Here is a 27,927-nt window from a genome sequence, read left to right as displayed (position 1 = left end):
AAGAAAATAACTTCTTCATATCCTTTAATCATTTATCAATTGAAGAATGGCTTTCATTCTTAAGGTTTTGAATCAGTTCCTTATTTATAACACTGAGAGGATTTCCTATACAGAAGTTTTGAGACCACTAAAATTACACATTTAGACAATCATGGGTGGTTTATAAACTGCAATCTTTAGAGAAACATCCACATCAATGAAATTGCAAATTCATGTATTTTAGTAACTCCAAGGATACTCTATGTATTGGCTGCTTAACACATTTTGACTGAAAAAAAAAATCAAATTCTGCCAAAAATTGAGATTAAATACCTGTTTATAGAAGGCCAGACACATCATCCCACAGATACTAGGACTAGAGGTGATTACACCAACAAGCTCCTTAGAACCAGGAGAACATTGTACACAGTAACAAGACTAGTAAAGGACTTGGCTCTTCTCAATAATAGGGTAATTCAAACCAATTCCAATAGGCTTGGGATGGAAAATGCTAATCACATCCAGAAAGAGAATTATGGAGACTAATTGTAGATTAGTATTTTCACCTTTTTGTTTGTTTTTTTCTTTCTCATGTTTTTTTTTTCCCTTTTGATCTTATTTTTCTTGCACAACATGTTAAATATGGAATTATGTTTCAGAGGATTACATCTATTTAATTTCTATCAGATTGCTTGCTATCTTGGGAAGAGGGGAGGTAAAAGAGGGAAGGAGAAAAATTTAAAACACAAAGCTTTACAGAAATCAATGTTGAAAACTATCTTTACATGTATTTAGAAAAAATAAAATATTGAAAACACACCACTAACAAGCTCCTATAACTTTTTTTTTTAATGAGCAAGTAAAGAAGAAAGAACCCAACCACAGAAAGTTACTATGAGAACAGAGAAGAAAGGCATTCATCTTCAGAGAAGGATACTAAAACAAAAAAAGCCTCTCCTAATCAAAAATAACTTCAAATGATCATGTGCTCAAAAAAGAATTCAGAGAACTTAAAAAAAATCAAATGAGAGATGGAGGATAAATTAAAAAAAAATCCAAGAAAAACAAGATTATGAAGAAAAAGTCAACCAACTGGAAAAAGAAATCTGGAATCTTAAGGAAGAAAATGACTCCTTGAAAACTAGAATTGGGCAAGGGGAAAACAGCAAAGATATGAGACCAACAAAAAATAAAATAAAATATTAAGAATGAAAAAAAATAGAAGAGAATGTGAAATCTCTTTCACAGAAAAACACCTGATCTAGAGAACAGATAAAGAGAAAATACAGGAAAAATTAAAGTTCTTGAAAGCTACAATAGAAAAAAAAAGTTGATACAATAATATAAGATATAAATTAAAGAAAATTGTCCTGAAGTGTTAGAATAAGAGGGAAAGTAGAAATAGAAAAAACCACCAGTCACGACCTAAAAGAGATGAGGAAAACGTAGGTGAACATCATAGCCAAATTCCAAAGCCCACAGGTCAAAGAGAAAATATTACAAGCAACAAGAAAAAAAGAATTCAAATACAGCAGAACCACAGTTAGAATCACACAAGACCTACTAGTAATTACATTAAAAGACCATGGGTTGAAGAGCAAAAGAATTGGGGTTGCATATGAAAATACCATACCCAGCAAAACAAGTTTTAAAAAAAATGGATATTCAATGAAATGCCAGGCTTGGAATTTTGTTGTCTTACTAAGAAAAATATAAGGTAAACATCAAAGACTAATTACAAGGGATTCAATAAGAACAAACTGTTTATGCTTTATACAAGGAAATGTAAACAATGTCTAAGATAGCAGTGAATGGGCAGTTCTAAGGATTGGGTAGAGCTGAATATGATGTGATTCTAAAAAGCAAAACTGTGTAAAAAAAGATAAAGAGTAATTATGTTATATGAAAGTGTTGTAAGAGAAATAACTGACACAGAAATTAGATGGGGCAGGAGGGCAGGAGTAATTTTGGAACCCTACTCTCATTGGGAATGGATTAAAGAACAATCGATAGACAGATATATCTAGAAGGGTGTAAGTTTCCTAAATTCAGAAAGAAGCAGAAGGCTAGGGGGATTAGGGATGGGGGAGAGGATAAAGGAAGGATTTTTAAAGTGAACACTACTCACATCAGATATAGGTTAAAAAGAACAATATAAACATTTGGAAGGAAATAAAAGTCTTCTGAATTTATAAAGAAATGAAGGCAAGGGAATTGGATGGAAGGGGTAAGTATAGAAGGGTAGGCAGATTAATAGGAATGAGATAAGGTGATTAAAGGTAATGAGATAAAGAGGAAGGGGAAATATGAGGGGAGAAGACAGGGGAGGGATCTTTGGAGGAAGAGTGGGAAGGCAAAGGAACAGGTAGGTAGGCTGGTAAAGCAAAGGAAACAGGAGGGATAGGAAACAGGAAAAACACACAAACATAATAATAAAAATCAGGCGTAAAATGTTTTAGGTCAAAAAAAGCAAGGCTAGCTAATTGCTGGTCTGAAAGTATATTTAATCTATGATACTATTATATCAGCCATATTAATAGTTTAGACTATTTAAAGTAACTAGACAATATAAAGTTGGAATATTGCTGTAGTGTAGGAAAATGTGAGTTAGTGAATTTAGAAGATTATGAAAAGACTTGAACTTATGTAAGAAGATAATATCTATCTTCAGAGAAATAGGATAAATAAGCATAGTATAGTGTATGAATACACATGTGCATGTGTGTCTATAAAAAAGTATGTATATGTGTGTAAACATGTATATACAGTTGGTACCTTAGTATTCTTCATTAATTAGGTCTAGAAAGCAAGACAAGAGGCAAAAATTACAAATAGAGAACAAATTTTTCCTATAAAGAGTACATATCCAGGCTGCAGCCTAACCATCCCTTCCCACCCACTTCCCAAAAGGGTGGTTGTGGAGAGACAAGACAAGCCATCCCAGCCCAGCCAAGCTCCTTCCTTCTAGACCCAACTCATTTTCTGAGAGAAATCTTTATATCCTTCCCCCTACCCTAACTTACAAGGGGAAGGAATCTCGATATGAAGGCAAAAACTATGGGCCTAACATGCCTAGGCTCAGGGTTGTCAGAAATCCTAGGTCATCTGCCACCATAGCCTTCACCTGGGCTCCCACCACTGGCTGTTGCTGCTGCTTCTCCTCAGTGACCTTGCAGTACTGATGTTTTAGAAATTGGGAAATTACATGCTGCAGTAGCAGGGCAGCCCAGCAACCTGCCAGCTGACATGTACAATCTAAGCATCATGGACTACAACCAGATAATCCTGATCATTACTACTTTAGTTGGGAAGGGGCTGCTCAAAGCTGAGATGCAGGGGCATCAAGAGCTAGGCAGTATGTGTGGCCAACTTCACATTACTAAAACAAGACAATATAGTGTGACAAGTGCTGAGCAAGGGTGGAATAGCAAAGGATTTTTTTTCATTGTCAAAATGCTTAATTCGACAAGTTTCCAGGCAAACAAGGGCCAAGGTATATGTATGTATCTATCTATTTATCTATCTCCAAGTTTAATTGTAGCTTTCTTGGAGGGAGGGAAGGAAGGAATGAGACCGGGAAATGGGAAAAAATAAAGTAAAAGATGCATAGCAGAGAACAAAAGAAAACTTAGAAGAAAGCAAAGATGGACATAGGCTTTCTTGAAATTGAAATTTATTATTTTATATTTTGAATTCTCTTATATTTTGTACACATGGTAAAGTTTTTTTCTACTTTGTATTTATGTTGTATACAAGTATAAATAATCATAATCAATGTTTACATACATAAACAAAAAGCAATAAAAACAAAGCATGTTATTCTTTTTGGCAGACAGAATTAGTCAATTTCCATATTCAATTTACCCTAATCCTAGCTCAATTTGTAGGAAAGACTGTCATTTGCAAGGGGTATTAATCTTGTTCTTACTTGGATGCAAAGAGGATCCAAAGGGTTTGGAAAAATCCTATTACTCTATCTCTTGACTCTTTTCTCTGTCTTCTCTGCCTGAAATGTTCTCACTACTTTCTTTCTTTAATTTCCAACTAAAATCATGTATTTTACGGGAAATCTTCCTCAACTCCTCTTACTTTTAGTGTCTTCCCTCTATTAATTATTTCCTACTTATTCTCTGTTTAGCTTGCTCTGTACACATTTGTATATTATCTCCCACATTGAATTATAAATTCTTTGAGGGCAGGGATTTTAGATTGTTTAAATAACTTCACCAAAGTGCCTGACACATAATAGGAGCTTAATAAATGATAGCAAAAATGAACAATTTATTTCAACTGCAAATAAGAAAGCATTTCAATTAACTAACTCAAAGGAGAAAAGGCTGCCTCCAGAAATGATAGGACCAAAGGTTTAGACTCGGGAGTCATTTAGTGCAATTCCTAGACCGTTTTTTAAGTCAAAGCTAAAATATATGGAAGCCTTTCACAGTCTTCTCTAACTTTGGGGCCATCCTCCTGCAACAGTCTCCAATTTGTTCTGCACGTTGTCTCTCTAACTCGATTGTAAGCTTCTCGAAGGCAGGGGCTATCTTTTGCCTTTCCATGTTTACCAAAGTGCGGAATCGTTGCTTAATAAATGTTACTTGACACAATGTTTCACACAATGAGCCACAATTCCGGGGTTTTTGGCCAAGCTCCGCAGGACCCTCGCTACGCTGTCAACTTCCAGCTTCCGACCCCAAGCCTTACACAAATCCCGTCCCCTCTGTCCCATGCTAGCCCAAGGTAGAGAGCGTCGATCTGGGGGGGAAGAGAGTCAAAGTCTAAAAAGAAACGGAGTGGGGAAGACTAAACTCACGCATATTCTGAACTTGCGAGTCAACTTGCGAGTCTCTGGCCGCGGGCAACACCGTAGCAAAAGTGCGGAGAGCCCGGGCCCGGGGCTGTCCAGCATGCCAGAGAAGGCTTACGAGCGCCGCCATAGTTTCTTTCTAGAGCCGGGGACGGCAACACGCGAAGGACAAACAGAGTATCAACGCGAAGGAGGCGGAGATCGCCTGTAATTTCGTCTCTTGACGTAGAGTCCTAGATCTGCCTATGGAAATACTAGGAGAGGAGGACTTTAAAAGAGACAAACCTAAGTGCTAACATGAGTATCATCAACTTCATCGTTAATCGCACTTATTTAATGCCTAAATGTGTACAAAATGCTGAGGTTACAACAACCTTGGAAACGTTGTTGCAAATAGTGTAAGTTTTATCATCTCTACTTTAAAGTGGAGGGCGCTGGGACTCCAGATGTGATTTGTCAAAGTTAGTAAGCTGGGACTCCTTTGGAACGCAGGTCTCTCGACTCGGTGCGGAGTTCTCTACGACATACGTATATGTGCACGTTGTGTATACATGTACACACATATATCTATACGTGGGCATTTACATACATGTATATGTAAAAATTGGCATTATTCTGGAGTCCCGGAAGAAAGAGAGAAACATAAGGGAGGAAAAGAAAGGAAAAAAAGAGAAAGGAGAGAAAGAAAGGGAGAGTGGAAGAGAAGGAGACAGACAGTAAAGAATAAAGCTGCAGAGGCCTTAATAAGGCAAGACAAGGCGTTAGTTCTCATTATAGCAAAAACAAGGATAAGAAAGGGAAAATAAGAGATCAACGATTTTGAGAAATTGGATTTAAAACTTTTTTTTTTTTTTAAAGGAGGGGGACATCTTACTGGATAATTTGCAAAGGCATGAATTGAAGTCCTCATGATATGCATGTGGGCTTTGCCTGCTTTCTTTGATGCAACCAATAATGATCTTCCATTTTTATGATGCTGGCCAATTAGATGATTTCTGTACTTTGTACTATGTTTATAAAAAATGTATCACACGCTGAATTTGGAACTCTTGGCCAGAAGCAGAGCCATTTGACCAATCCTTTATTATCGGATCATATCCGAAGGGAAAGCTCCCTTCATAATAAGTGATGTTTTATTTGGAGATTTTCCTTAGTTTACTTCCTTGATTAATTTCAAACATGACATTATTAGCCTGGATAGGAAAGTGGAAAAGCGTATGAGGGGAGGATGTGTCAAGATAATAAATTCGTTTTTGAATATATAGCTTAAAATGTTTACAGGACATTCAATTTAAGATATTCAAAAAGCAGTTGGTGATAAGGCACTAGAGCTCAGGAGAAAGACTAGGGCTGGATATACAAATCTAGGAATCGTTTTCATAGAAATGATCATTTAAACCAACAGAGATCACAAAGCAAAAAAAAAGAAAAGAGAACCCAGGACAGAGCTTTGGGGGACATGTAAAGAAGAGTGACTCATCAAGGCATTAATCCTCTTATTTAATGTTATTTCACCTGATTTAAAAAAAAAAATCAGTTTTTGATGTTGAATCATCTGACAATGCCAGTAAATCAACACAAATTTATTAAGTGCCTGGCCAAAGGACTTTGGTGGCAAAAACTTTTTTTGTGTGTTTTCAACAACTATGCTGTAGCACTTAGAGGAACAATTGCTAGGCTTCATCTCTCAAGAGATTGCTTCCCAAGATGATGGCTAAGGATACCAGCCTGGGAGCATTATTCTCAAGGCTCTTGGCTCCTATGTTTTTATGTCAAGATCTGAGGAGAGAGTGTGGTCAAGGTGTTTCAATGTGCTTGGGCATGGGCACATCTCCTGTCTCTCTCTTGGGGTGATTTACTTCATCTAGACTGATATCTTTCCTAGGTATGGGGATGGTTGACCTTCTGTCCATTGGAGTCACCAAGATGATGACCATGAGATCTGGCTCAGAAGCAGAACTAATAGTCTGAGAGGTGTTGCCTCCCCTTAGGCTCCTGTATCCATGCCATTGTCGGTGGCAGTTGATTTGTAGCTGCCTTGGTGGCAATGGAGCAGGTGGGCCCCCTTCCACAAAGACTTCTCTCCTCAATAATGTTTGGAGGATGTTACTATTTATTCCGAGGCTCTTGGGCTCAGGGTCCTGGGCTTCTCCACTAAAGTCTAAGCCGAAATGGTTAAGATTACAGTGGTGGTTTGATTTATCCAGCACCTGCTGCCTCCTATCTCTCCTTTGGGCTTTTCCAATGCTTCTATTCTACATAGCATACTCTACCATTATGCTATATCACCTTTCCAGCTTCATGGAATGAGTGATCTCTTGCCTGTGTATCAATATTGTCTACTCCTCATTACACTGAGCTTGCTTCTCTTCTGGTTTTCAAAATGGACAATTAGCTGTATGAGAAAGTTCATTAGATCTTCATGGTTATCTTCTTCTTTTTTTTTTTTTAATTATAGCTTTTTATTTACAAAACATGTTCATGGGTAACTTTTCAACATTGACCCTTGCAAAACCTTCTGTTCCAACTTTTCTCCTCTTTCCCCCCATCCCCTCCTCTAGAAGGCAGATAGTCATGGTTATCTTCTTCTTTTTTTTTTAATTTAAATTTTATTTTATTTAATAATAACTTTGTATTGACAGAATCCATGCCAGGGTAATTTTTTACAACATTATCCCTTGCACTCGCTTATGTTTCATTTTTTCCCCTCCCTCCCTCCACCCCCCCCCAAGATGGCAAGCAGTCCTATATATGTTAAATATGTTGCAGTATATCCTAGATACAATACATATTTGCAGAACCGAACAGTTCTCCTGCTGCAGAGAGAGAATTGGATTCAAAAGGTAAAAATAACTCGGGAAGAAAATCAAAAATGCAAATAGTTCACATTCGTTTCCCAGTGTTCCTTCTTTGGGTGTAGCTGTTTCTGTCCATCATTTATCCAATGAAACTCAGTTAGGTCTCTTTGTCATAGAAATCCACTTCCATCAGAATACATCCTCATACAATATCCTTGTCGAAGTGTATAATGATCTCCTGGTTCTGCTCATCTCACTTAGCATCAGTCCATGTAGGTCTCTCCAAGCCTCTCTGTATTCATCCTGCTGATCATTCCTTACAGAGCAATAATATTCCATAACATTCATATACCACAATTTACCCAGCCATTCTCCAATTGATGGGCATCCATTCATTTTCCAGTTTCTAGCCACTACAAACAGGGCTGCTACAAACATTTTGAGGAATAAGCCCAATAGAAACACTGCTGGATCAAAGGGTATGCACAGTTTGATAACTTTTTGGGCATAATTCCAGATTGCTCTCCAGAATGGTTGGATTCGTTCACAACTCCACCAACAATGCATCAGTGTCCCCGTTTTCCCGCATCCCCTCCAACATTCATCATTATTTTTTCCTGTCATCTTAGCCAATCTGACAGGTGTGTAGTGATATCTCAGAGTTGTCTTAAGTTGCATTTCTCTGATCAATAGTGATTTGGAACACTCTTTCATGTGAGTGGTAATAGTTTCAATTTCATCATCTGAAAATTGTCTATTCATATCCTTTGACCATTTATCAATTGGAGAATGGCTTGATTTTTTATAAATTTGAGTCAGTTCTCTATATATTTTGGAAATGAGGCCTTTATCAGAACCTTTAATTGTAAAGATGTTTTCCCAGTTTGTTGCTTCCCTACTAATCTTGTTTGCATTTGTTCTGTTTGTACAAAGGCTTGGGGTTGTATTCTTCACCCCCCGGTGTTTTTAGCTTCTCTGCTGGGCTGCTGACTTGCTGCCGGAGCAAAGTATCTAATCCTGTAGCAAAGCTCTCCCCGCAGAGACGGCTGCGATCACGCCCCACCCCCTCTCCGCTCTGCTCGGCTTTGAGCTGCTTTCTGTGCTCTCGCTGCCGCTGCTGCCCGCAGTCTGCTTCTGACCTAATAACTGTCCCCGCCCTCGCGCAAAAACAGACCTTTCTTGACGAGTCTCAAGGATGGTTTCTCTTGGTAACTAATTGTATGTTTTTTTTCAGTCGAGCATTAATTCAGAGGCATGAAATGAAATGGATAGTGAGAGAAAAACACGGAGGTTACACAGTTGTGTGCCTCCTCTCCACCATCTTCGGCAGAAGTCCAGTCATGGTTATCTTCAAAGGAGCAGCCTGCTTACCCATAACTTTTTCATTCTTAGAGATTTCTATTTATACCATCTCTTACCAGCCCAAAGTGGCTATTGGTGGCTTCTAGTTGTATAAAGAGCAGCGATTTTGATGTCAGCAAGAATGTAAAACACCTCATCTGTTTTGCTAAATGAAACTCCCAAAATGAATTGAATTAGACCTTATGGATGTTAAAAGAAATATATTCATCCCAAGTAAAAGATTAGACTGATTTCAAAGAATGTTCAGAAGAGGGTCAAAATATAGAATTCATTTTGGACATAATATGCCAAAAAAACTAATATCCAGAAGAGGAAGCTTTTGAGGAAATCAGCATAATTTTTAAAATGCATAATATATTGCATATTAAGTGCAATTAGGTAAAAGGCCAGCAGGTGGGAGCAGAGGACCAAGAAATAACCCCTTTTTTCTTAATCTATTCCACTGATCTGATTTTTTAAAAAGTTTTATTTACTGATTATTACTGTTTTATAATTGAAGTTGAACTTGAATTCAATATAATTGAAGTTTATTTCTCTTTCATTACTTTAACCATTATTTCCTTGAGATTCTAAAACTTTTGTTCCTCCCAATTGCTGTGCAAGTTAAGGAAATGTTTTTTTGCTTTGAACTAATAAATTTCCTGGTTGATCAGGAAAGGGAGAAACCCTCTTAGGAATTTGTCAACTATGGTTTTGAATAGAGACTAATTTATATGGGTCCACCTTGAATCTCATGCAATTTTGAGTGGGGGGACAGGTTAATCTTTATACAAATGAATCATAATCCCTTTATTTTCAACAACATAGGTACAGTAGTAGTAGCCATATTCTGTAAAGATTACATTTGTGTCTAGGAAAGAACCCAGGGTCAGAACCCAGCATGATGTAGCTACACAAATGCCAGGGGGCTGGTAAAAATTTTCCTGCAAAAAACATGACAGTGCTTAGGTATAGTGTAGTCTAGATTGTCATAATTTGAATCGAGGGCCCTTCTGACTTGAGTCTGTAATTCTGGATTTTGCGACATCTTGAAAAAGCACTTCAGATATTTAATGAATTCAATCTCATGACTGATACTTCAAAGCCTGACTTTGCTTTAAGAACCCTGAGCTCCAACCCAAATTTGACACAATTACCACTCTCAACTCCAGTATTTGGTGGTGTTAATACCTTCCAATGCTACTTCTCATCACCATACGGTCCTGAAAAGTTACAAATCAGCAGGTTCCCTTGGGAATTTAAAACTAGCAAATATGCATTTTTGACTCCCTTAATCCTAGCTGATTAAGTTGGCACCAAATAATGGGATTTGGTAGTAATTGCTAGTTTGAATAAAAATCACAAGGCACATGTGAAGAAATCACAATGGTATTCTCTTTGCCAAAAGGTATCTTTATTTATAAAAGGTTACAGACGAAATGAGGAGGTAAAATAGACACCAGTGTGGTAAGTAAAAAATAGATTTGGGAGAACATAGTTAACAAAGAAAGGGAGTTTAACAATTAACAAAGGAAAAGACAAGTTCCTAAGTGGAACAATTGATCAGGAGATAAGGAATACACCATGAGGAAGAAGTAAGCCAATGACTGGCAGGCTCAATCTATAGAGGAGTTTAGCACTATAAAAGAGTGTTCGCTATAACAAGGAGAAAAACATCGCAAGGTATGAGGGAGGAGGACAAGACACCGCAAGGCAGAATGCCATGTTGGGGCTAATCCCAAAAAAAGGATTCAGCAGGGAGACAGCATGATGATTTTAAAGTAGTAATTTATTGTTAAAGGGGTTATAGCTTGGGTTATATCTTATATCACAGTAATGAGGTTTGGGGAAGATAGTATTGTGGATCTCCACTCTTTTGGAGAGAGAGGTATTTTCTTTCTCTGAGGTTCATTTTTGTTGAGTACCTATAAATTAATTCAGACAAAGCACCAGTACTAGCCATCTTCCTGCTCTTGCTGAGTCTTTTCCCAAAGCCTTAATTATCAGCTTGTCTGGATTGACAACTGAGATGGATGAGTGTGGAAGAGGGAAGAAACAAATATTTGCTTGTTTTTTGAGAGCAGTGTTACTAAAGAACAAAAATAATCATAAAAATATTGGATTGCTTGTCATCTGGGGAAGGGGGTGGGGAGGAGAAAATCTGTAACACAAGGTTATGCAAGGATCAATGTTGTCAAATTATCCCTGCATATGCTTTAAAAATAAAAACCTTTAAAAAAATTTTTTTTTAAAGTGTGACCCTGGGCAAGTCATTTAACCCCAACTGTTCCAGCCAAAAAAAAAAAAATTAAAAAAATTGTTATACTTGTGAATAAATACACTTAAGAGTGATAAGTGTATGTATATATAGCCTAGCTTTTTAAACCGTCATATAGCATCTCATAACTAAATGTGAGAGGTTGCAAAAATAGGATTATCAGCAAATATTTTATTTGTATACCTATATACTTGGGGTCATGTAAAAAGTTCTCAGATGAAAATGGTTTGTGAGGGGAAAATGTTTAAGAAACCCTGTTATACAGGACTGGGTATCTGAGTTCATAGAAGACAGGATTAATATTTCTGAATTGGAAGATGAAGGAATTGAATTAAATACTAAAATTCTTGTGTAGTTTTAATATTCCATGCTTCTAAAAGCAATGTAATATAATAGAACATTGGACTAAGGAATCAATAGATCCCAGTTCTAGACCTGATCCTAATACTAACTGGCTACATGATGAAAAATTTCTGGCTTAGGTTTCTTACTGTCATCATGCTCAGAAAAACATTGTCCCAAGCTTTATCTTAAACTTCCAAGCTGGAAGCTTAGTCACATTACCCTTACTATGATCTTAAAAAATCAAGGCTGGGAAACAAATCAGTTTCAATTTTGACCAACTAGATCTCTAACTTTACAAAACTTATCTTTCCCTTCTGTTGTGTCCAGATAAGTATATCTTTATCTTTCTCTCCTGCTTTCTGTAAAATTTTTTTGTATTCATTCAACTTATATTTTCCCATTTTATACAAGGTTGCTCAAACTGATGCTATGGGCTCATTAGTGTATAAGCTGAACCTGAGTAATAAAAATATAATTAACTGTAGTTAGATGGAGATTAAATTATTTGTCCCAGAAAATACAGCTTGTATTTGGTCAGAATTGGGAATTTGGGCCCTGGACTCTTCCTTGCTCAGTGCTCCTTTGCCTGTATCATATTGTAAAACATTTTATGTAATTCTCTCAATCTATTTCAACTCTAAAATACTCATATTTTGATTTGGTTGACCAATCATAATAATAGGGTATAAAAGGATTGGTAGATTTTGTCAGAAATTGATGGCACTTTCTACATGTGTGAGGATCAAAATGAAATGATACTTACAAAAATGCATTCTTAACCCTTTACACTATAAAAAACGGCACTACAAATAAAGTGGCATTGTGACTTTATGAGGTTTTGTCTTAGTTTTATATGTTCTTCAAATGCTCTATTCTCTGGGACAAATAACAATCTCTTTAAGCCTCCTTTCCTCACCTATAAAATGTAATACTTGCCTCAAGGAACCATTGTGAGAATCAAAGAAATAATGTATATATAAGACAGTTGAAAACCTTAATTTTACAAGTTTTTAACTTGTAAAAGTCAATTCTACTTTTACTCATAGTTCCTAAGAAAAAAATTATGAGACCGCTGACTAGGTACTGCTGTCAATCCACCCTCTTAGTGACACAAAGATGCCTTGTTTAAGTACAGAGGTATAAGGATCAAATGAAATATTTACAAAAGTGCTTTGTAAATCCATTCCACTATAGAAAAAGAAGTGGGTATTGTCACTTCTAAACTGATAAGTCATAAGGCAGCATTTCTGTTTCAAGGCAACTTTTTACGAACTTTGGTCTATTTACTGGAATTTTCAGAGATTAAGAACTGAAATCCTTCCTGTCTCAGCATTTATTTTCCCTTCCTTGTTTTTTTCTTTCCCATAATACTAACATACTTACAAGAATATTTTTATTTTTTAGAAATGCATATTATATTCTTTATGTAGTTTTCCCTATAGCAGCTTCCATAGCTGGATCTGCATAAAGTAAGCTGAGCTGTGACGGCTTTCCAGAGATGAGAACATCCAACAATACTTCATTTAGTACTTAAAATTTCTTTATTGCTAAGATCACATACAAAAGAAATACCTGTGTTATTAGATTAGCTCAGTTCGCTTATTTCCTGTCTGTTTAAGACACCCTCCTTCCCAATCTTACTTCTAGTCTCAGATGCTTCCAAACATTAAAGATTACTATACTCCCAACAATAAATGAACCTCTGATGCATCCAATAGAAAAAGCACAGATTTGATTATGTTCACTCCATTGGATCCCTATAGCCTTTAGGTAAAAGATTTTTTTTTTGCTTGGCATGTCACATGCTGGCTGATTACCCATTAGTCTCTTCCTCCCCCTCCCAACTTCCTCACTCTCTTTTACTCTAGTCAAATAAATGTTGTATTTGGGTAACAGCAAAACCTCTGTGTGCCTTTACACAATCTCTCTTACCTCTTGAAATTGGTAGCTTCCTTTAAGGCTTAATTCAAGTAATACCACCCTCAAGAAAACTTTCCTGAATGCAGGTTGTTAGTGAAATTCCCTCTGCCTTTGTTTTAATTTTGAAAGGATTCTGTACAATTTTTGCTATCTATGAATACACGATCATAGATTTGATGCTAAAGGGGATTTTAGAAGTCATCTATTCCAATTCTACTTTACAGATGGGTAAACTGAGATCTGGAGAGGACAAATGATTTATTTAAGTATATACACAATAGCAGAGCTACACTTTGAATCTGGTACTCCAACTCCAAACCCATCATGCATTTTACTATTCCATGTTCTTTCCCCACAATAAAATGTAAACTCATTAAATGCCAGGAAGGTTTCATTTCTGTATTTGCATCCCTAATGTCCAGCATAACACCTGTCATATAACAGACTCTTCAGTAATTAACTGCTTAATTGAATCACTTCAAAGAATAAAAATGACACCACCTTTAAAAAATTTACCAAAGGATAAAAATGATGATACCTTAAAAATGACAACACTAATAGAATTCAAGATAGCTCAATTATACAATAAGAACTTGGAGATATAATTTATTACGGGAATTAAGCCACTGGTAAAAACTTAAAAATAACTTTACAAGAAAATCAATCTATTTATTTTAAAATTAAAATTAAATTATTTTAGATGGACAAATGAAATTATTTAAATTGTGACCCTGTAGATGGGGATATTATTCAAGAAAGAATACATTCAAATTAATGTGCTTCACTGAAAATATAAAAAATTTGTTTAAAGAATATTAAGAATATATATAATATATATCATATGTTAAAAATCATTATAATATTCAGAATAAATACAATTCAAGATTTTTTTTAAGAGGCAAAAAAGGAGGTTTTCTTAGGCTATTTGTTCAAATCACCAAAGTATAAATCAAAAAGCCATGATCTGGTACTCAGAAGTTAGACAATATTCAGAGTTATATGAAAACTTTGGATCGTAGAGTTCATATTTAATTCTCAGTCAAGTATAAAGTTGTCTTGGCTAATTCATCTTAAAAGCAAACATCATATGACTCTAACAATCTATATTTGACAAACCCAAAGACCCTAGCTTGTGGGATAAGAATTCACTATTTGATAAAAACTGTTGGGAACACTGGAAACTAGTATGATAGAAAGTAGGCATAGACCAACAACTAACACCGTATATCAAGATAAGGTCGAAATGGGTTCATGATCTAGACATAAAGAATGATATTGTAAACAAATTAGAAGAACATAGGACAGTTTACCTCCCAGATTTGTGGAGGAAGAAGAAATTTGTGACCAAAGAAGAACTAGAGATCATTATTGATCACAAAATAGATAATTTTGATTATATTAAGTTTAAAAGCTTTTATACAAACAAATCTAATTAGAAGGAAAGCAATAAACTGGGAAAACATTTTTTTATCCAAAGGATCTGATAAAGGCTTCATTTCTAAAATAGAGAATTGACTCAAATTTATAATAGATCAAGCCATTTTTCAATTGATAAGCAGTCAAAGGATATGAACAGGCAATTTTCAGATGAAGAAATGGAAACTCTTTGTAGCCACATGAAAAGGTCCTCCAAATCATTATTGATTAAAGAAATTCAAATTAAAACAATGCTGAAATATCACTACACACCTGTCAGATTGGCTAAGATGACAGGAAAAGATAATGATGAATGTTGGAGGGGACGTAGGAAAACTGGGACACTAATACATTGTTGGTGGAACTATGAATGGATCCAACAATTCTGAAGAGCAATTTGGAACTATGCTCAGAAAGTTATCAAACTGTGCATAACCTTTGATCCAGCAGTGTTTCTACTGGGATTATAACCCAAAGATATCTTAAAGGAGGGAAAAGGACCCACATGTGCAAAAATGTTTGTGGCAGCCCTTTTAGTAATGGCAAGAAACTGGAAACTGAGTGGATGCCCATCAATTGCAGAATGGCTAAATAAATTATGGTAAATGAATGCTATGGAATACTATTGTTCTATAGGAAATGACCAGCAGGATGATTTCAGAGAAGCTTGGAGAGACCCACAAGTGAAATGAGCAGAACCAAGGAGATCATTATACAAGGCAACAAAACTTTATGAATGGATCTGATGGACGTGGTCCTCTTTAACATTGAGATGATTCAACCCAGTTCCACTTGTGCAGTGATGGAGAGCTATCTATACCCAGAGAGAGAACCATGGGAACAGAGTGTGAAACACAACATAGCATTCTCACACTCTCTAATGTTATTTGCTTGCATTTTGTTTTTTCTCAGATTTTCTTTTTCTTCTTTCTTGATCTGATTTTTCTTGTGCAACAAGGTAACTATATAAATATGTATATGTATATTGGATCTAATATGTATTTCAAAATATTTAACATGTAAAGGACTATCTGCCAGCTAGGGGAGGAGATGGGGGAAAGAAGGGGAAAATTAAAAAAAAAAAGGTTTTGCAAGGATCAATGTTGGAAAAATTATCCATGCATATGCTTTGTAAATAAAAAGGTTTAGTTAAAAAAAAAAAAAAAAAGCAGATATAATGCCATTTCTATTAAGGAGATTTAAAAAATTTGCATCATTTATATACACTTGGAAAAAGCCCAAGAATTTGGGGTCATAGTATCTGAGTTCAAGTTCTTTCTCTGTGATCTTATGCAAGTAAATTAACCTCTTGGGGCCTCATTTTCCTCGAGTAGCTTCAAAAAGGTATATTCTTCCTTTCCCCAGGTCTATTCTGTGGACAATGAGTAGATCATAATATAGAGGGAAAGTAAATCTTTGCCCAGTTTTGTGTAGGATCACATAACTTTTTTTTTTCCCTGAGGCAATTGGGGTTAAGTGACTTGCCCAGAATCACACAGCTAGGAAGTGTTAAGTGTCTGAGGCTACATTTGAACTCAGGTCCTGCTGACTTCAGGGCTGGTGCTCTTAACAACTGTGCCACCTAGCTGCCCCATATATTTTTCTTAAGCTCAAACTAGTTTCACCTTTCCACTCCCACCCTACCTCCTAACAAAGTGTTATATAACAAATATATATACCTTTGGCAGTTTGGGTAAATACAATTTTAATCTTATTTCAAATAACAGTCACACCTTCACTGAAAAGCAAACTTTCAAGGTTGTTTTATTGGCTTCTTAGGCAAATGAACAAAAGTTACATGGAGTTATGTGGTTATTTTTTTCCCTGAAGGTTTTTTTCATGCTTTTTTTTTTTTCCTGTTTCATAATCACAATAATACAATCATTTGGAAGATGGCTTAGCATTTTTTTATTTGCCACCAAAAAAAGTGAATCTATCACTTGATACCTAAACCCATTTAACACACTAAATACATTAATTAATGCTGACACATTAAATGCTCTTATGCTTGAAAAGAATAAAATCCTTTACTTTGACAAATGGGTTTATATTTGCTTGGCTTACCTAATCTAAAATTCAGAAAAAATTAATATAAACCTTGCTTATTTTATTCAGTTTATCATTTTTATGCAGGTACTTTTCTAACAGTTCTTTGGTAGACAGACAGTTCTTTGTATTTAAGATAAGATGTTTTATAGCCTTTTCTCCTGACAGGTAGTTTTGAATTTTCTTATTTTTGATACTGTCCAAGAGAGAACTCCTCTGATGCCTTCTGGCCTTCCTAGCACACCAAAGATGATAAATAAACCCAGAAAGTCTTCACCTATCAAATTACAGAATTCTTCCATTTTCTCAAATCGATTGCGCTCCCCAGAATACACATCTAACACCACATCCTTGTTGAGCAGGTCATAGGAATTAGATTCAATGTGAAGTTGAAATAGGATTTCCTTATAAGCCCCAGAATGTCCAGATCCAATCAGCCCTAAACAACATGGCCTGATTTTTGGTCATTTTATTTGTAGTAATCTTCTCTTCTATTCCATTTTCATGGCAGAAACTAATAAAATGAATTTAAAAGATCTCATTCAATGCATTGAAATTTAGGGACAGTTTAGTTTGAAACTCTTCAAATCCAAGACAGTCTTTCAGTTTCTGAGCAGCATTGACCTCAGTTTGATTAAAAATGTTACACATAGCATTGAGATCAAGCTTGTCCTCCTGAGTCACTTCTTGGGATAATTTCTGGCCCATCTTCTTGGCAATAAATTACTTCGAAATTTCCAGAATGAGATGCTGTAAAGATAGATTTTTTTTTTCTTCCACAAAATAGATTTTATAGGTTAAGTCATTAAGCTGCACCTGTTATTTGTACATGATCATCTCTCTTTTCTAGTTCTAAAGTAAAGACTATATAGCCTAGCACAAGATGATAAATTATGCTTCCTGGCTTGTCATCTGGATGTATTCTGTTTGGATTGACTCAGACTGGTTAAACAAGGTTTGGTAACTAACATCTACACAAAGCATCCAGGATTCTCTAGAATTCCATACTTTTGTTTTTATCTACTTTATATTCTCTAAATTTCCTTCCTAAACAGTTTCAAATTTTTAGTTGAATTCATATTAGCACCTAAATTCCATTTACAATTTTCCTTTCATTGTATTTTTTTACTTTCTAAACATTGCAGATGATGCCAATGAGTTATTTTTTTATATTTGTCTCCTTTGCACTACGACCACCCAATCAGGTCTTTTTATTATTAGCAGTAAAACATTACAAGTTATAATCTCACACTTCTATTCTTTGGCATGTGTTTTATTTTTCTACTGATTTCCCAAAAATAATCCATGTAGGTTGTCAAAAAATTACAAAAAAGACTAAGAATTGGAATATATGGATATTTCAAATTGACTTTTACATAGAAATACCCAGTAGTGCATGCTGTTTTGTAATGTTTTTTGAAGAAAAAATTGTTAGCTAGATTGCACCAAAGGAAGCTAATTTGGCATTTATATTATTCTCCAGATATTATTTAGGGCCATAACAGGAAGTTGGTAAATTTTCCAATAAGTAAAATGAATGGCTATTTGAATTTACATTAAAATATAAACATAGTACATTAATAACCATTTCTGATGCCATTATCAAAAAAAATTTTGGTAGGGTTAAAGATAATATTCTGATCAACTCATGATAGTTACAAATAATCTAAAACTATAAGACTTAAAAGAATCTCCTGGTGACTAATGAAAAATTTATGTCTTTGATAAATAAGTTTACAATTCATGTATCCTAATAGTATTTATGAACTCTCTTAATTTTAAGATCCTTGAACAGGATTATTTACTGAGTTGTCCTACTGAAGAAAGGAGTAAATTAGCATGACAATTTATGTACATTACATTATTGGTTCAAAATTTTTTCCAAATCTTAAAAAAATATAATGGTAGGCAATATTTTATTTGAAGTTTTCTCTTCTCTTTCCAAAAAACATAGGACCACTATACCATAGAACAGTTTGGACTCCATTTAACATAACAAAATTGGCATCACAAACTACTTTTTCAGTATAAGAATACTGAACTGATTGGATAGAACTTTATTTTGGGATTAAACTTCAAGGAAGTTAACTATTTCAAAAGCTCTATTCATTGGTAACGGGAGAGTTTATAATTAAAATATACTAAGCAACTTATTGGTAGGTTTTTGATGTGGTAATGTGTTTATAGAAAAAAAATAAGGAGTTTAATATTATAATTTTTTTTTATTTTGAAATTCTTTCTAAATAACTCCTTTGGAATAATAATTTTTTAATAAGCTATTCTAGTTGCAGAATAAAAAATAGCCCTCAAGTTCTTCTTCTTAGGTGAAAGAATTCAGGATTTGAAGTCAAAAGCTTAAATTACATAATACTCCAACCTATGGTAGAAAAATAATTCTTGGGGATTTCAGATTCACTAACTTAACTCATCACTAATTATGTCACAATGGTCAACACTTGTCAGCATTTGGTAAGGTAAGAAAGTCTTGAGTTCAAAAAGCCTAATCTTTCCAGGAACCAGTTAGTACATTTGCAAATGGTATTATATGAAAAGATGTCATAAAAGAAAAGTTCTCTTTGCTGTGATTAATGTATGAATACATGCTTTAGAAAAATATACAAAAATAAGATAGCAATAGTAAAAAGGCATGTAAGGACATAACTATGACATTCAGGTAAACATATTAAATTGTTAAAGGAATTCTATGTATTGATGTTTAGAAATTTACCAGTGATCACTTAATTTTTGTCTAAAAAAGCCACAGTAAATGAAACGGAATACTTAACAGTCCATTTTCTTCCAAAGTCATCCACCAATGTGAAGAACAACATAGTAACATCATTTAAAAAGCAATATTTTAAATATATCACAGAATTGTACATTAAATAAAGTAAAAACCATTATACTACCACTCAACAGTGTTTCATTGTTATGGCAACTTCAGAATAGGCACCTGCCCCACCCCTTCCCTTGTCCCCTTGAGAAAAAAATCACTTCCAAACAAGTAGAAGTGAGCGCGATAAAATGAACAATCTGTAGCTCAACACATCTCTTGATTCTATTTCTGAAATAGGACAGAAAAGAGGAGTCCTACTGGGTACCCAGCTATCACTGTCACACATTGGAGTCTTCATCTGTAATACTAGCACTAGGAGAACGTGTGGCAAAGTCTTTAAACATGTCATCTTCTTTCAACATATGCTGGAAAACAAAGAATAAGAATCAAAAGTTCAAGAATTGTAAAAGCTTAGATTTGTTGGATTCAAGTATGTTTGATACTTACTGTTAAATTGTTGATGCCTTCTGAAAATGCCCCTATTTGCCTTACTGTTCCTTCTGAATCTTCCATCTACATGAAACAAATCATTCAGAGATATTTGAATTTCAGACAAATGTAGCAACTACAAACAATCTAATAGTAATACTAAATGTTGTACCTAATGAATAGGTGTGGGTATGACTTAGATCCAGGAGACTGTAGTAATATTAAATGGAGCAAATTCAACCTTTACACACAAGTATTTTCTCCCAGAATTAATCTATAGCAAGCAATCACTTCTATAAACATCAATGTGCATACACATGATCCAGTATCTTTTTTTTTTTAATTTAATTTTATTTAATAATAACTTTGTATTGACAGAATCCATGCCAGGGTAATTTTTTACAACATTATCCCTTGCACTCGCTTATGTTTCGTTTTTTCCCCTCCCTTCCTCCACCCCCCCCCCCAAGATGGCAAGCAGTCCTATATATGTTAAATATGTTGCAGTATATCCTAGATATAATACATATTCGCTGAACCAAACAGTTCTCCTGTTGCAGAGGGAGAATTGGATTCAGAAGGTAAAAATAACTCGGGAAGAAAATCAAAAATGCAAATAGTTCACATTCGTTTCCCAGTTTTCCTTCTTTGCGTGTAGCTGTTTCTGTCCATCATTTATCCATTGAAACTCAGTTAGGTCTCTTTGTCCTAGAAATCCACTTCCACATGATCCAGTATCTTAAGAAGAGCTTTTAAATATAGGCCCTTAACAAATGTTTATTCATTGACTGGGTAAAGATCATTACAAGGAGAAAGGTGACTGATTATTAACCAACTATCTATAAGTAGAACAAGAAGAGGAAAAGGACTTAAACTGTATCTACAGGGATATAATTATAAGGAAGAATATTTTTATTATAAAGTTAATATAAAATGTATAAATACATTAGAAAAGTCAAGAAGATTACAATGATAGCTCCCTCAAGGCAGAGCTCTATTGTCTTTGACAAAGGCACCAAATAGTTTTTTGTTTTTTTTTTTTTTAGTTGAGTGATCATGATTTCCTTTTAATCTGAAAAAGTCATAGATATAACCTGAATATCTCTGGCTTCTTCCCTTATTCATATGATGATGTTGATAACAGCATTTATTTAATTCCTATTATGTTCTAGGCACTATACTAAGTGATTTACAAATATCTGATCCTCACAACCATCCTATTATCCCCATTTTTTTTCAGTTAAATGAAATAAACAGGTTAAATAACTTGTCCCTTTGGATAAATAGGTAGTAAGAGTGTTTGGCAAGATGTGAATTCAAGTCTTCCTGATTCTAGGCCATAGGCTCTATTGACAGTACTATCTAAATAGCTGCTGTGTAAATTTACCAAGAGAGAGAATAACGTTTGACATTTGTGCTGGGAATAATATCTGTTAATAGCATTATTAGGATCTATTATCTATCTAATAAGCAGAGAAATGTTACTAATAAGCTCTAATTAAAACATAAGTATCATTATAACTTTTTATCTTAGAACTCATATGCCATGTAGTATCTGAATAACAATTCACAATCTCACTTACCTGTTCTAGTCTGTCTAAATCATCATCATCATAAAGACAAATATCCAAACCAGAACTATATCCTTTCTTGGCTGCCTGTCCCAATTCCATTGGGCATATATATTCCTCCATTTCTTCTTGTTTCTTTTTTCTCAGATTCCCAAAATTGCTGAAAGTGAGTTTCTTTGGCTTTAAAAGAAAAATGTAAAGTTAGTAATTCAGTAAGATCACTGACCTGATCTCTATTCATTGTTTAAGTATGAGCCATTTATAGATAAGAAACTTATGATTAAAGTCACTAGTTTCATGCACCCAAAGTTGAAAAATGAGTTTTGTCTTAAATTTCATAATAATCCTTAGACAAGGATAGGCAAGTAAGTATCTGATATATCTCTTCCTTTCTTTGGATGGTAAGGACAAGGAGCCAGGAAGGGTTTGTCATTAGATCTCTTTATCTCTACTTAAGATTATTAAAAATACCTTGCTTAGAAAATTAGAAGAGAAAGAAATAGTCTGAACTGGACATGAATCTGATATCATTTAAGCATATGCACTTAAATTGGCAGACATTCCTAATAATAGTTTTTTAGCCTATGTAATTTTTATTCATTCTTCAAAATAAATACAATTCATTTCGTTGATTGCCTCTTGGAATCTTACTGATTAACTCACTGATGAAATTGATCAGGCAGCTGTTGTTAAACAAGGAAGTGCCCTTCTTATCTTCTGGTTAAGAGCCTGGAAACCGTCTAATACTTTGTTCTACACACATCTTTGTTAGCAATAGAGATTATAACACACTTCACTAATGCTTGCACCTTGTAATTTTGGTGAAATAATAAAGGTTCCATTGACTAAGATCTCTTAGATTGGTGACTCACATATGTCAAATGCTATTCTATGCATCATTTAGGTAAATATAAGAATTATAGACTAATATTCTCCTTTATCATAAAAGGAATAAGGCCCTATTTAACAGGATGCCCTGATTTGATTCCATGTATAATCTTGGTTGCTTATACATACTCAGTGATAGGAAGCTTAACTTACTTTCACTTTGGCAGTAGCTGTTAGAAGTACATAGTCAGGTGATTCCATTGTCTCACGCTTCTGATGTTGAGCCTCCACACCAATCAATAAGTTGAAATGAGTGGCCAGATGCCGTCTCAAGAGTGTTTTATTTGGTGGAATGTTTAACAACTGAGCCATTGTTTCAACATTAAAACGAGGCTCTAAAACCTGCAAACAAATTTTTGTCCATGACATTAAAAACCAATATTCAAGGTGCAGCATGTGTCTATACAGACATAATCAATAGAAAAGCTTTTAAATACAGCAAAGAGTATTAACATGGAGAATAGTGTCTAGGTATTATACAAATCCAAATAGGCCAAGAAAAGGAAATAAATTTAAACTGTACTCACAATTATATTTACTAGCTATAGGGAAGAGTATCCTTAGAGTAAAAGATTATTATCCACTAAAATGTAACAGTAAGAAAATTTGTAAGTTCTAGGACCTCAAGGTAATTAAGACTACCATTATTTCTGGAAAGGACACTGTTCTACTCACTTTCCCTGTCCTCCTAATACCCTAAGGAGATAAAAGGTAGAATGCAGAAGCACCTGGGTGGGGAATACCCTGGGGTGCGCCAGGAGTGTGATACTCAGGACAGTCTCTGATATCTGGTCTCCCTGCAGCATGTAGGGAACAAAGTCAACTTAGGTAAGAAGAGATCACCACCTCGCTCCTTGGATGTCTTCACTCAGATGGCAAATGTCAGGTCTGGGGAACAAGGGCATAGATTCCTTCAGTATATAGTGGGTTGGACTAGACCCAGGCCACTTTCAACTCTTAAAATTCTGTGATTTTTCCCCTGAAGATCTCTAAAAATTGAAGCTGTCTGAGAGTAATTATATTTCTCCCTAAAAACAATTGCATGAAATAAGTAATTTTAAATACTATGAGAATTCATGTTAGAAAACTAATCAAAACAGAGAAAATAATATGCTATATGTAATTTTTTAAAATGCCTACTGTTGGTGTTCATCAAATATACGTTAAATTGAAACACAGCTTTACCATGAGTCCACCATGTACACCACTCCCTCTTAAATTTGGTGCATACTCTGCCAAATCTACAGAACGTAGCCATTCCATCACTCGATGATTGGTCCACTGAGAAACTTCTGAAGGAGTGATATTATTCTATGGGAACAAATAATCATTGAAATTTTTACTTATTGATATACAGGTTCTACCCTTAATTAACTTTTCCTATTTTGTCAATAATTCCCACCCTGTCTATATAATCAAATTACTACCACCACCACCACCACCCTCCCTTCCCCCCCACACACATCCTTTTTGGGTAGTAAATGTATTTGTTTTTTACAACAGAGATTAAAATAGTCACCTTTTAAAGAATTTTAAAGACACAAATAATTAAAATTCCCTTTACTAAAAATTACACTATATATTTTTTCATACGTATTTCACATTATTTCACTCATTATATACATATCCCATAAGTTTATAAGGTTACAGTAATGCATTACCCTATGAAGCACAATGTTTTAAGGGAAAAGAAATTGTCCAATACTGTCCAAGTCTCCTGACTCCCTAGTCTAGCATTCTAAAAGCAGAAAGTTGTTATTGTTTTGAGGATGGATTCACTCTCCTCATCTATAATGTAAAAGTGAGTTTAAATATCCTACAAGGTAAAATATATATATATATCCTACAAGGTCTCTTTCAGCTCTATAATCTATAATTCCAAAGAAAAGATTTTTTAAAAGTATCATTTTGGAGAAAAGTAATATAACAACACAGATTTAGAGTTATAAAGTACATTAAAAGGTCATCTTACCCAGTCTTCTCACATTATAGATTAAGAAACTGAGGCTCATGTGTGATGTAAATATTTAGTTATGTGGTTGAAATTCTAACCAAGGCTCTCTAATTTCAAACCCAATACATATAAATGGGAGAAAACTATATATATATATTTAAAGTTTTGAGAGGGAAGGTATAGAGGGTTTTTGTAGTTACTTTTTTTTTTTTTTTTTTTTAAACAGCACAGGCTCTCAGGCACCTGGCAAGTACAAGCAGACTTTGGTTTGTGCTTTTAGGCTTAATAGCAAATGTTACCTCATCTGATGGTCGCCTCCGTAGACAGTTGGGTTCAAAGTTATTTATCCTTAACACCTGGATGGCTCTTTTGATACTAAGATGGTGTAGCACACTAACAACCTTCAAAGTCAACAAATCATCCTGGGAAGGGTAAAAGGGAAAAAATTACTTAGTATATATGTTGGATTATAATAAGAATATCCCCTTTATCAGAAAAAAACAGACTATAAAGTGAAATTCTCCATTTTCTTAGACTCTCACAAAATGAAATCCTCCAAGTTAATGGAGTATCCACTGCTATACTTCCAAAGTCTCTTAAGTACCAACAATCTTTTAATAAAACAGCTATTAACTACCACTGAAAGGCAACCACACTATCCTCTCCCCAAGAAAAGCATACTCAGGGGAAAATCAGATCTCCTAATCAGTGGCATTTCCTAACTAGTGAAGAAAAGAAAGTTTCTAATATCTTTTGCTTATTATTGCTGTTTCATAAAAATTCCCTAACTTTTGGATCTTTGCCACCTTCCACTCAATCCATAAAAGATTGGTTAAAGAATTCAGCCCTAATCTTTCATGTGAAGATTTGAAACAATTTTAGAAATACAGTGCTAACAAGAGAACTGTTCATTTCTGCACACATATATTGTATCTAGGATATACTGTGACATATTTAACATGTATAGGACTGCTTGCCATCTGGGCGAGAGGGTGGAGAAAGGGAGGGGAAAAGTCGGAACAGAAGTGAGTGCAAGGGATAATGTTGTAAAAAATTACCCAGGCATGGATTCTGTCAATAAAAAGTTACAATTATTTAAAAAAAAAAAAAAAAGAAAAGAAAAGAAAAAGAAAAAAAGAAGTAGCTAGGTAACACAGGACATGGGATGTGGAGTCAGAAAGACCCTGACTTCAAATCTAACTTCTGACATTAACTACCTATGTAATCCTTGGGCAAAGCATTTGATTTTTGTTTCCATTTCCTCAAATGTAAAATTAGGAAAATAAAAATAATAGTACCTAGAAAAAAAAAAAAAGAAGAAGAAATACAGTGTTAATTGGAGAGAAATGAAGGAGGAAGTTAAAGTTTGCAATACTTTGCAAATCTTAAAGCTATGTGCAAATGCTAGCAATGATGATGATGAGGAGGTAGAGTTTTAAAATGCAGAGGCCACAAAAAAAGACTATTTCAGGAAAAGCATTTTTGAAGGTAGTGCTAAGATAAATATTAGGCCTACCCCAAAACACCTGCACTATGTGAAAAGAAATAAAAAAGTCATACTTGACACACCTTACTGATAACAGATATGATAAAAAGGAGAGGAAAATAAGTTTTTTAACTGCTTCAGGGTTGTTATATTTTAAAAGAAAAAAAAAAGGGACAGGATATGGGGCATTCCTATTTTCATTGCCTGTGATTGCCAATAAAGGAAATTCTAGGTTTAACTAAATAAGTTTTCTTGAAAGGTAGTATCTTGATATATAAAGGACATAAAAACAAATTTAGCATGTTACTCTTCAAGGACTTTGTTATCCATGGCAAGATATTTATACCATTATTTTTATTTTACTAAATTCTGTCAAAGAGATATAAGGCAAGAAGATGTATTTGTTATCCTTAAATATCACTGGGACAGGAATTGGAAAAAGAGATTTAGTAAAGTCACATTTATACATTAAAAATTGCCAGTGAGTAAATTCATCAACCTAGAAGAATTCTACAATGATCAAGAGTATGCCACTCTCAAGAACAAAATTCTGAAGACATAAATACAAACAATTCTAGGAAACAAGAAAAAGGCAGAGTTTTCTAAAAAGACTCACATGGGAGTGAAGAAAACTTCTAAAAGAAAATGGAAATAAAGGAAAGTCACAAAATATGAATGCAAAAGAGTAGGATAATTTTGTGATTATGTCAGGAATGCTAAATCCTAGAAATAACAGAATCCTATCATGAATAGCATCATAAGGATAACAAAATGAGCTCTGACAGCTTAGCTAGTGGAAAGAGGAAGAATTACTTACAACAGTCATATAATGTAGCATGCGACCATCTACCCTTCCTTCATCAAACTGTGTCTTATATTGGGGAAGACCAATGTCATCCAACCACCCTAAAACAAATCAACATTATTAGTTCTTCTTCCTTATAAAACTATGTGACATGTATTAAAGATTCTTACAACAAGGTCTACTTTCCTGACATTTGAGAAACAAAATTAGCAAAATCTTTTATAACCACTCATAAAATCTTACTGGTGACCCAGTTGAAATCCAGTTTTCCATGATTAGTTTCCTCTTCAGATCCCAGGGCCTGTAGAGCTAGCTGTAGCTTCTTTCGATGAAGTGAATATTTAATTCCCAGTTCCTAGAAGTATAAACAGATAAATTTACTTCATAATTTTAGCAGCAAGAATTGGATATTTTTAACAAATATGAAAATTCATTTCCCCAAAGTGGACCTTTCAAAATCCCAGAATCATAAAAGTAGCTCAATCTTGCTGGCTAATTACAACATGTAGCTCAATCCTAGGAAAGATACTTTGTAAAAAGCACATCCACCAGAATTTAAGAGTATCTTAGATGTTCATTTCTATGTAGGTTTCCTTCACAAAGTATCTGTCTGTAATGAGTATTTTCCTCATTATTTTATTCAAAATATTAAAACTACCAATCTGTGATTTTATTGGTAAGGGTACTCCCTCCACCCATGTGGATTCAAACCTCTCTGAGCCTCAGTAGATAGTTTTGTGAGTAATTCTGTCCAAAAAATTCATCTGGTGACCAACTTTTTGGTCATAGGCTTTTACAAAAATCTCTGATAGGATGTTTTTCACACTATCATAGACACTATGACTGAGCATACAAAAAATTCCAAAACTTTTCCAGCTTGGTAGAACCTGCAAAAGTTTGCAGCCCTGTAGCACATAGAGGAGTTTAATGAAACCTGAATGTGAAGCATCTTTCTTATAAGATGGAGTTTATAAATGACTATGGAGGAGGCAAGGTAACTGGGTATGGGGGTGAGGAAGTCGACATAA

The 27,927-nt window shown here is 34.6% G+C and overlaps 3 protein-coding genes across 11 annotated transcripts in view; all 3 read right to left on the bottom strand.

Annotated features, from left to right (window-relative positions):
• Positions 1–4,946, bottom strand: part of MRPS35 (mitochondrial ribosomal protein S35) — a 46,764-nt gene extending 41,818 nt beyond the window's left edge. Inside the window, exon 1 of the mRNA XM_051961159.1 lies at positions 4,793–4,946. Coding sequence (XP_051817119.1) covers positions 4,793–4,916 — 124 coding nt within the window. The 5' untranslated portion in view covers positions 4,917–4,946. The remainder of the gene's footprint in view (positions 1–4,792) is intronic.
• An 11,677-nt stretch (positions 4,947–16,623) lies between these two features.
• On the bottom strand, positions 16,624–19,766 carry REP15 (RAB15 effector protein). Its single transcript, XM_051961168.1, is given in 3 exon segments — positions 16,624–17,137; positions 17,140–17,341; positions 17,343–19,766. Coding segments are annotated over 3 exon segments (675 nt in total). The 5' UTR covers positions 17,639–19,766; the 3' UTR covers positions 16,624–16,960.
• Positions 16,624–27,927, bottom strand: part of PPFIBP1 (PPFIA binding protein 1) — a 245,262-nt gene continuing 233,958 nt past the window's right edge. For all 9 annotated transcript variants that reach the window (XM_051961098.1, XM_051961100.1, XM_051961101.1 and 6 more), the window contains 8 exons: positions 27,143–27,254; positions 26,912–27,000; positions 24,908–25,030; positions 23,840–23,965; positions 22,808–22,996; positions 21,779–21,946; positions 20,214–20,279; positions 16,624–20,131 (listed from right to left, as the gene is read on the bottom strand). In XM_051961098.1, the coding sequence (XP_051817058.1) occupies positions 20,045–20,131; positions 20,214–20,279; positions 21,779–21,946; positions 22,808–22,996; positions 23,840–23,965; positions 24,908–25,030; positions 26,912–27,000; positions 27,143–27,254 (960 nt within the window). In that variant the 3' untranslated portion in view covers positions 16,624–20,044. The remainder of the gene's footprint in view (positions 20,132–20,213; positions 20,280–21,778; positions 21,947–22,807; positions 22,997–23,839; positions 23,966–24,907; positions 25,031–26,911; positions 27,001–27,142; positions 27,255–27,927) is intronic.

This window comes from Antechinus flavipes, chromosome 5, assembly GCF_016432865.1.
Source record: "Antechinus flavipes isolate AdamAnt ecotype Samford, QLD, Australia chromosome 5, AdamAnt_v2, whole genome shotgun sequence".
In the NCBI taxonomy this organism is placed as follows: domain Eukaryota; kingdom Metazoa; phylum Chordata; class Mammalia; order Dasyuromorphia; family Dasyuridae; genus Antechinus; species Antechinus flavipes.
The sequence above is the reverse complement of the archived record's forward strand: the minus strand, read 5'-3'. Positions and strand labels throughout refer to the sequence as shown.